This window comes from Macrobrachium rosenbergii, chromosome 20, assembly GCF_040412425.1.
Source record: "Macrobrachium rosenbergii isolate ZJJX-2024 chromosome 20, ASM4041242v1, whole genome shotgun sequence".
Lineage (NCBI taxonomy): Eukaryota > Metazoa > Arthropoda > Malacostraca > Decapoda > Palaemonidae > Macrobrachium > Macrobrachium rosenbergii.
Window position 1 is genome coordinate 35,966,140 of NC_089760.1, and position 11,127 is coordinate 35,977,266.

Here is an 11,127-nt window from a genome sequence, read left to right on the forward strand (position 1 = left end):
AGGATGGAAAGGAAAGAAATGAGAGACAGAAGGAGGAATAGGGATATAATGATGAATTCTCTATAAACGACTGACTTTAACCCAGACAAGATCTTCACCACAAAGTGCTGATAGTCAAGATTGATCCGATAAGATGTGTTTTACCGCCGATAAGATTTCCTTGCTTTTTAAAACAAACTCTCAGGTTGCAAAATACTGCCTGAGACACAAGTCATATTTAAAACCCGTGTGCTATACATGTTTTGTTACTCGGCAAATTATTGCAGGGATGGTACTATGAAATTGTGAGCAGAAAACATTATTGCAAAACCTTAGATCCTTTAACCTGAAAATAATATTACAACCAACAATAAAATAGTGGAAAAGTCTCTCTAACAGCAACCGGCACGACAGAGCTATTCAAATGACGAAGCACCCGTCTCCATTAGCATTTCCCGTCGAGATAAAAGTGACCAATTTGCCTCCTACCGAATGTTTACATGTCAGTCTCACAGGCTGGGCTTCGCCACAAGGGAGGTCTGGTGCTTATCTTGTATTATCGCTCTTCAGCGGCTAGTGTCACTACGGTGTGTGTGTGTGTGTGTGTGTAATGGGATGGTTTTATCTTCAACGTTATATTTCTGAAAATATGAAGATTTATTTAGTTACGGGAAGCTACTGAAAAACTTTTCATATGACTGTCTCTTGGAGAATTACTTCAGATTTCAAGGTAAGATTATCGTGGAGAAAATCTTTAGGAAAGTGCAGAGTAAGAGTCACGACTTGCTTGGGAGGGTCCAGGGGGAGCAAAGCCCCTTCGGCTAGGTTTGGAAAAGGCGTCCGAGGTTAGGTTAGGTTAGGTTAGGCTAAAGTAAGTCTGGTTAGGTCATATTCCCTCTGAAATGCCTACTAGGCCTCCAGTAACCCTGACCACCCAATTCTGCATTTGCTCCAATCTTTATCAGTAAAGTTACACAATCAATTCACCTTTCAATCTTAGGAATCGGCATATATCACCTTTAGTACAACCTGCTCACATGACAGGATATACTGTATGACAGATAATATATCCGCGCTTATTGAGTATTCCTTAAGGCCAACATGTATCACTTACAGTGTAAAAAGAACGTGTAAGTCAAATGGGCAAAAGTCATCTTTTAACTCTACGTGATAAAAAATAATCGTGGATATTAGTAATTTGTGATATTTACTATAAAAAAAATTCTTGTTATTTCATTACGGAGCAAACAGGCCGCTCGAAAGGCATCAATTGAAATACTGGTTCTTGAAGGGCATCGTCTATTACTGAGTTGAACCAATACTCGTTGCTTTAATTAAAACTTGGCAATTGAAAAAATTTCAGTGACCTCACATGAAAACAATTTCCCTCATGGTTTCTTTCTTATTCATTATGCCCAATAGCCATTAAAGATTATATGGTCGCTGTCCATTTTGTCCATAAATATGATCCTGTGATTAGTTAACTGTGCTGTGTCAAGGATTCAGTGGCATCAGTCTATACATAAATACTCTACAGACTCTAAAATTACCAGTAATATCTACAAATGGCCTGTTTATCTTCGAGAGCAGAGGTCATACTTGAACATAAAAACAAAATGATTGAAGGAAGCTTTGTCAACTCAAGGTTTTCAGAAACCATGCTTTGAAATCGGCTCTGGTTACCTGCATCTTGAGACCTGATATGACTGTCATAGGGGAGTTTTTACAACAAAACGTTTGATTGATTTTTGCATGGAGACTCGGCTTTTCCCTCCCGAAGGAAAACATCTGATTGGGTCGACCCAGTTATGAAGTTTTCGCATCTGGCTGACGTTTTTCCTAAGCTGAGCGAGCTAGGTGTCACATTACATGGTTGTGCAAATGACAGCTTCCGAAATAATGCCAAAACGGCAGTTATTTTGAAGTAATCATCTTTGAGGACAGCTAGACTGCGAATGATAACTGTTCAACAAACATCACAACACAATACAAATGATATAATTGATAAGTACTTCTGCATAGTGCACGGAACAAAAGCACTTATATATAATTTCCTATTTCCCTCAGGGTGTAAGGTATGGTGGCTTTACACACACACACACACACACACACACACACAAACACACACACACACACATATATATATATACACACACACATACACGTTCGTGTACTGCATGCATATAGATAGACAGGGCCTCGTGTTCCGATCAACACTCATCCTCCACTTCTATGTGAGGAAGGGCGTGCTCCGTTAAAAACTCAATCTACCTCGTTGGTCTAGGCAGTGAATTACGTACCAGGCAGTTAAGCGGCCGTGGTGGTCGCAACCAGGGTGAGGGAGGTCTGTGACTTGCAACCTCACCCGGAAAGACTTACAAAGAATCGAGAGACCAAGACCTGATGGCCAACCACCTCTATGGAGATAAGGAGGCGTGTGTTGTATGTATACATATGTATATGTGAATATATATATAATATATATATATATATATATATATATATATATATATATATATATATATATATATTTATGTATATAATATATATGTATATGTATATAAATATATATATACACATATTATACATACACACAGTACATACATACATACATAATATATATATATATATATTTATATATATATATATATATATATATATATATATATATATATATATATATATATATATATAATATATAAACACACTACACACGTGCATGACTGAATGCACCTAATTCACACGTATACACGTTAGTGATTCTAACGAATAATCTCCTTCCACTACCAGAGAAAGCATGGACGCAATATTGTGCTTTCCTACGGTCACGCCCTTCAACCCGTACGACGGAAGCCTGAGAATAACCGACAAGGAAGTGCCGGAATTCTCTACTTTCCTGAGGAACAGGAACCTCCGGAGGGTTCGAGTCGAAGTCAGCAGAAACCCCCTGTATATTTACGAGCTCGAAAGGCTCCTGGTCATCTCCTCCTCCAGAAGGATCAGGGTGGATGACCTCTCCTTCGAGGAGCTGTTTCGTCATCCGGATGACATCCAGAGGTCTGTGCTCCTCCAACCGCTGCGGGAAGTCCTGTCCAGGTGGGTGTTCTTTGTCCTTGTGGCTTAATTATAATTTTTTTTTTAACTTACCAAAAATATCTCTGTTCTCCTCATAGCTTCATGAAATAGTATTGAGATGGGAGATGTCTTAAATAGAATTTTTATTTTTAAACTACCCAAAACTAACTCTACTCTCCTCCCAACTTCACGAAGTAATATTGAGAAGGGATATGTCTTAAAATATAATTTTCATTTTTATTTTTAAACTTCCCAAAAATAAATCTGCTCTCACAGCTTCACGAATTAGTATTGAAATGGGGTATATTAACACCCATTTCTTTCACTTTAATGGCGTTCTCTTTCCCTTTTGAAGAGAATTTGAGAGAAGTTCTGTCAATGTACACGCATTACTTTTTGTATTGCTTCTCAGTTACCTTTGATCATATCTGTTAACGCCGTTTATTCAGTATTTCAGTGGCATCCACTTTTGTTATTGATGTTTCGCTGTTTATTTTATCCAAATTTTAAAATTTTCAAACACTGTTTTATTTGTATTCCATAAAACTGTTCCAGCGGTTGAATTTTTGCCACAAATACATGAATTATCAGTTTACGTTGTCAATATTCCATAACACAGGAACTGTCGAGAGTTGTATTCCCAGACAAGAAGTCTTAAACTGAAGTATTAACTTGAAACCTTAAAACTAATACTTCAATATTTCTCAAAGATTTATCAACGCGATACAAAGACTTCATCCACAATATTCTTCTTCGATACAACAGTTAAAATCAAAAGAAAATATTGCACGGAATTTTCGAGAGCCCTTTTCACTCACATTCTAGCTTTACAAAGTCAATAAATCTGTAAATAATGCTGATTTACTGGGGCTATAAGTTAAGTATACCTTAGCTTAACCAGACCACTGAGCTGCTTAACAGCTCTCCTAGGGCTGGCCCGAAGGATTAGATTTATTTTACGTGGCTAACTGAACGGGACTTACAGCTTATTGTGGAATCCGAACCACATTATACCAAGAAATGAATTTCTATCACCAGAAATAAATTCCTAAAATTCTTCACTGGCCGGCTGGAGACTCGAACTCGGGCCTAGCAGAGTGCTAGCCGAGAATTCTACCGACTCGTCCAACGAGGAACTAAGATGGTTATAAGTGGCCATATGACTCATACGGAGACAGTTCTGTGATTCTACAGTAGTTAACACGAGATGGCGCAGAAGTTAATAAACTGTTTTTTTATTACAATAATAAGAAGTCTTATGCACTTCTACTGCATGAAAACTTAATATGACGTGAATGTAGGTTGAGCTTCACTTGCGAATCATTTGAACCCTTCCTCAGATCATTAACATTGAAAATTGTAGCTGCATTTAAGCAAAGCAAAATTAGGGCCATGGTTACCGAAAACTTTATGAATCCTTTGTCATTTCTCTTGCTGAGCGAAAAGTCAAGTCATCACCCTCAGTTTTCTTTGTTCTCTCTTTCTTAATCCGAAAACTAATACTTGCGTCTGCGCTATTTCTCAAACAGGTGTAGCGTGCGATATTATATGGGGCAGTTGGACAAGTCTTTCTTCATTCCAGATACGATGGAAATATTGAATACAAGTGTCCCCGATAATGATGCCTTTCAACCTCTCAAGAAGGTTATTGCCAACGGGAGACACCACTTACGATTCTTATGTAAGCTATATCGACACGTATTCTTTACGCATTCGAATTATATACAATATGATGTCTCGCTTTTAGCTCATTTCATATGAATCCATAACCATTACGGATAGTAATAATAACAATAATGCTAATGCTGATGCCCAACAAACATTGATATTTTTCTTTGTTGGTGACGTTTTTACTCCAGGTCTGTGATGACATTTTATTCTATTCTCTATGTAGTCTTTACAAAACTATTCTCTATGTAGTCTTTAAAAAACAAGTAAAATATGGGCCGAAGTTTCCTCGGCGCAATCGAGTTTTCTGTACAGCCGCTACAGCGTATAATCAAGGCCACCGAAAATAGACCTACCTTTCGGCGGTCTCGGTATAACTGCTGTATGAGCCGCGGCCCATGAAACTGTAACCAAGGCCGGTGGTGGACTTTCCTATGCCGTTGCCAGAAGCACGATTATGGCTAACTTTAACTTTAAATAAAATAAAAACTACTGAGGCTCGAGGGCTGCAATTTGGTATGTTTGATGATTGGAGGGTGGATGATCAACATACCAATTCGCAGCCCTCTAGCCTCAGTTGTTTTTAAGACCTGAGGGCGGACAGAAAAAAGTGCGGGCAGAATAAAGTGCGGACGGACAGACAAAGCCGGCACAACAGTTTTCTTTTACAGAAAACTAAAAGGCAGATTACCCTAGAAGTTCTTGACTGTTTCAGATATTTATTTACATCTCTTGAGTAGTATGCCAATTTCCCTTGAAATCCACAGTACTCAGATTTTACCATACTCTACTCTTCTCCAGTTTCTATGGCTATGGTCATTGTCATACAAGACGCAATGTTCCAAATCAAATGAATGAAGACAAAAAAAAAAAAAAAAAAAAAATACAATTCCATGCAATCAACCATTACTGATGTTAGGGGGGACTCAAAATAACCTTAAAATGGTCCTCATTGCCACTCGTTTAACCTGACGCCTAATTTGTCTTGATCATTTACTCTCCTGAAAACCTGTTTCATCGCCACATGAGAAAAATCATTCCTTTGTTCTGCGTTTCCTTCTCATGATATCCTAACCAGCAGACTGTTTATCAAAGCCTTAGATCTCATTGTTTGAGGTATTTAATTTTAACAATTTAATTGCCTTCTTTGCTTTGTTAATGGCGTTTTCACACTACAGTAATCCTAAATCTACCAATATGGTTCTCCCTGAATCTGCTGCTCTGCATCATCCATGAGCCTCTAACTATAATGACACACTGGGAAAGGTGATAGGAAGTTGAAAGAACCTTTCAGAAAAGGTGTTGCAGGAAAGTTCAGCCGCAACAAGATGTTACATATGGTGGAAGAGTTTAATGTAAACATATACCTTACCAAACTGCTGGTTAGCTGCCGAACAGGTATCAACAAACGGGTGAAACTTATCAAAAAAAAAAAAAAAAAAAAAAAAAAAAAAAAATCCACCACTACACCAAATCCGAAGTAAATTCTAACTTTTCTTCTCTCTCTCTCCGCCTTACTCTTCGAAGGTGTAAATCTGAAAGTTTCTTCGATCGATATTGAGCAACTGTTGCCACTCAACGGGTTCAAGGGATGGCCGCCATCTTTATTGCTTCCTGACGTTTACACGAGACATATAAGTAAGGCGGTTGATGTTGCTAAGGTCCTTCTTCCCACAGACAGAGGGTAAATATTTTTCTTTTTATCCATTTTTCACATAAATACCCATAATATGAACCTAAGGTACTACTACCAGGAAATCGCGATCGAAAACTCTACAGTAGTATTTTGATTTAAAAGTATGTAAATTACATCGACTCAAACTCAAACTCTGTGGCTTTATCTTTCATCAACATCGTTATTATTATTATTATTATTATTATTATTATTATTATTATTATTATTATTATTATTATTATTATTATTCAGAACATGAACCCTATTCATATAGAACAAGCCCACATGGACCACTGACTTCCAAAGAACATGGTGTTCATTTGAAAGAAGTAACAGAAGATAAAAGAAAATACAGAAAGAAGAGATCAGTTATGAGAAAAGAAAAAATATATTAACAAATGAATAAATAAATAAATAAATAAATAAACAAACAAATAAATAAATAAGAATGTTGGCAAATTATAAAAATACAATCCACTCAGTTTTTCCGGGCTTAAGAGCAGCTGATTTGTTTATTTCTATTTATTTCCATTTGTATCTGTATATTACCCTTCCTTTCTCTGGTGTTTCATGATTTTTCGCAAGTTTGTGGCCTCTTTAGCTTAATCCATATGAATGTATCCACATGCTGAACAAAAACAACAGCAACAACAACCACAATAATAATAATAATAATAATAATAATAATAATAATAATAATAATAATAATAACTTGTGCCTACACCCACCCCCAACCACCCACACCGATTAGGCCTAAAGGCCCTAGAAGATCGCAATGCCTCCGGGACCGATTTCGTCACCAACCCGTGACCAGCTTAAATGCAGCTCACTAATAATAATAATAATAATAATAATAATAATAATAATAATAATAACAATAATAACGAGCAGAATATTTGTATGTCTGTAAGCCCGTTAAACTCTCCATAAAGCAGGAGTCTAAAACCTTAAATAAGACATTGCAACAATTGCCACCACGAGGTGAGGATATTAATGATTTGAGCTCAACGCAGTTTCCACGGAGCAAAATATTCAGTTCAGAAACTTTACCTTTCAACCGTTAGAGGTTCCGCCAGTGAATCTACATTATATATATCTTCTACTCTTTCTCGTATCTTTTTCACTGGCCCCATTATCCGTTAAAGTTATATGAAAAAGAGAAGGGGAAGGATATATGTAATATATTTTTCCCAAAATCAGTTACACTGCGCTTACTTTTGCTAAGTTAATCATTTTTTCATTTGTACCATTATTAGAGTGACTAAAGATAATATCATATCTAATCTTCAAATCTGTGATGTATGTTTTGTCTGCATGATTCAATCCATGTCTTGTCGACACACTGGATCACGCAGGGTGTTAAAGAATGTGTTAAATCAATGTATTGCTGCTTTGCTTAGTCAGTTTTGTATAATTTCTGAAACCATTTCATAATCCTTGACTGAACTCAGTTTTAAGGTAAAAACAAACAGCTGATACTGAAAATACACTGAGGACTGACCATTTCACAGTTAAACTCCGAACTCAAGGTTTACTTATGATTTTACTGAAAGTTTGCTCTTGTTTTTAGTTTAAGTTAGCATTATAAATAAACTACCGTTCCACAAAGAAAACCTGGTAAAGGTTGACAGTTTCTGGAAATGTGAAGAGAGACTGCAACAGAATCATGACAATCAAGCAGAACCCACTGCCATGCAAGCCTATCTACACAGTGATTTCAAGCTAATAATAATAATAATAATCCATAAACATCTCATAATAGCATGGGTCACTAAAATGGTGAAGAAATCCACAGCAATGTAAGTGTAAATATAAATTAGAAATACATACATACATACATACATACATACATACATATATATATATATATATATATATATATATATATATATATATATATATATATATATATATATATATATATATATATATCTAATTTATATTTACACCTAACCCATGTGGATTTCTTCACCAATAACAATAATAATAAGTCTGTGTGAGAGAAAGAGAGAGAGAGAAAGAGAGACTGTACATACAAATCCTCTTTTGCTTGAATATCTGAAAACATCTCAGCTATTCCGTTTAACTCCTCTTATTTTTCCTTTTGTGTTTTGAACAGGATGTTCGGATCTTTGTTCTTCCCAAGATACAAGGGGAAAGCAGCGCAGATTATCCAGGAGCTAATCGATTCAAAAATTAAAGTCAGCGGCGGTTTATTTTTCCCTTCCACCAGCATCCCTTACACGACAGAAGAACAAGACGTCCTGGAATTTCTGGCCAAGGATACACTGGGTGCCAAGTGTGGTATAGTATGGTACGTACTTATAATAATAATAATAATAATAATAATAATAATAATGTAATAATAATAATAATAATAATAATACTGTACACAGAATGACTGACGTGAGGATCTCGAAAATGTATTAGCCATCCTTTTAAGTGGCGAGGAGACCAGGACAGGTTAATGTTTTCTTGCTTCGGAGCAAGATACGTAAAAGTATAACACCATTAGGATAAAAACCTCATTTAGCTAGATGAAAACTTTTCCTCTCAGGCTCCAGTGCTGGGGTTCTGAAGACACGGAATGTGTCACACTTCTAATGATAACTATTGTTATTATTATTATTATTATTATTATTATTATTATTATTATTATTATTATTATTATTATTATTATTATTATTATTATTCAGAAGATGAACCCTATTCATATGGAACAAGCCCACCAAAGGGACCATTGACTTGATATTCAAGCTTCCAAAGAATATGATGTTCATTTACAAAAAGTAGCAGAAGATAATCGGGAATACAGAAAGAAGAGATCACTTATTAGAAAAGAAAAATTAACAAATTAACAAATAAATAAATGAAAATGTAAGTAAATTTTAAAATACAAGGAGAATTGCTTTAGGGTGGTTAATGCACTGCATCTTTGCAATTGTAACTAGTAAGCAGAATATGAAGTAAGTCAATTTTTTGTTTTATTTTCTTGGGATGAATTGAGCGAAGACGACGAAGGAATGTTATTATTGTTTCGTGATCTTTATGTTTCTGGGGTTAATGTAACATAAGTCTCTCTATAAATGAACTTTGAATAACTTTCCTTACTCTAAACATTTCAAGAACAGATTCAGTAAAGTCATGGAGAAACTTTTAATAACTTTCCTTACCCTGAACATTTCAAGAATAGGTACAGTAAGGGCACGATGGAACATTCAGCTTACTCTATATGTCTGGAATAACTATTCCAAAAGCCAAGATTGGACATTCAGTATTGTTTCTTACTCTTATTTTCTAGAATAAATGGTACTGTACTGCTTACTTATAAACATGTAATAAGGCAGTGTAATTAATATGATTTTCGACAATTTTCGTAAATTCTGGAAATTTTTCTTTTATGACAAAATCTCTCAGATGCTTCCTAACCGGGTTCTAGGTGACGGTTTGTTTCAAGTGTTTCAGGTTAAATCTGTCTATGATTTATGGCGCCCTAGGTCAGGTTAGGGCAGGTGGTCCACAATCACGTACAACACAGAGACCCAGTATTTCGCTAGTTTTCGTATCCTCCCAGCCACAAAAACCTCGGTTTTCCACAGTAGCCCCTTAATTGCCAGACTTTGGGAGAATAATACTGATAAATTAGGGAAAACTAAGTCAACCACCTATCAGGAAAAATTATATTTCTAACATTCGTACTCGAGGAAGCACTTGACATATTTTTCACTCTTCTTTTTTGTGAATAAAAACTTTTAATATTTATCCCTATTCTTATTTTTCAGGAGTAATTATAGTAAAGATTATGAATGAATGTATTTCCTTGCATTTTTCAAGACTAGAGTACAAGTCTTGAAGGAACTATTAATTTGTTCTAACTGGTATTTTCAATGATGTTCAAAGAGTAACTTCAGAACATTCTACTTTGCACTTATTTTCAGGGATATAAACATTGATTTTTAAGAAGTATTCTTATACCACTTTTATTTTCAGGGGTAAATATGATGAAGGTCACAAAGGAACTGTGTACGACATGGATTCCTGGTGGTGAAGGATAACTCAAGGATTTTGTGACGACAGATCCTTCGTGAATTATAGGAGTTACTGATAGTAACGTTCCTTGTCATAAAAGCTGTGTTATTTACTGAGTATATTTTGCACCTCACACGTTTTTTCCAGATTCACTATCATTCTTACTGCTTATACATATTTAGAATTGAGTAAATTCTTAAAAATTTAGGTACCTTTCAACTAAAAAAAAATTATAATGATGTCTTTTGTGGTAAAGTTCCTGATGGGGAAAAATATATATATATTGTTTAATAAAGAAGCAGTCGACCATCGCCGCAATGCCATTTTATTTTCCTGTATATGTTTGTGGTGCCAAAACTAAAAGGTAACCAAAATAAAAATTATAGGCCACACTTCTTTTCCAAAATAAACTGGAAGGAAATCGTTGTTTGTTACCGGTTCGGACTCTAATCGCTAATTTAGATGCAGTTGTGAACTCCAGCATATGTCACCATAATATACAGTATATATATATATATATATATATATATATATATATATATATATATATATATATATATATATATATATATATATATATATATGTATATATATAATATTATATACATATATACCTCTCTCTCTCTCTCTCTCTCTCTCTCCACACACACACACACACACATGTATATATATATAGACAGATGGTAGATATATAGATAGAT

At 35.2% G+C, this 11,127-nt stretch overlaps 1 protein-coding gene across 2 annotated transcripts; it reads left to right on the forward strand.

The window, feature by feature from the left end:
• The first annotated feature begins 296 nt into the window (after positions 1-296).
• LOC136849264 (uncharacterized) lies at positions 297-10,737 on the forward strand. Of its 2 annotated transcripts, none has more exons than XM_067122551.1 (6): positions 297-516; positions 2,770-3,075; positions 4,584-4,735; positions 6,250-6,406; positions 8,517-8,711; positions 10,388-10,737. In XM_067122551.1, exons 1-6 carry the CDS (start codon positions 404-406, stop codon positions 10,443-10,445), a joined length of 981 nt encoding a protein of 326 aa, XP_066978652.1. In that variant the 5' UTR covers positions 297-403; the 3' UTR covers positions 10,446-10,737. The 2 variants fall into 2 exon arrangements, with proteins under 2 accessions (XP_066978652.1, XP_066978653.1); XM_067122552.1 differs by having other exon boundaries at positions 448-709.
• Positions 10,738-11,127: the final 390 nt, after the last annotated feature.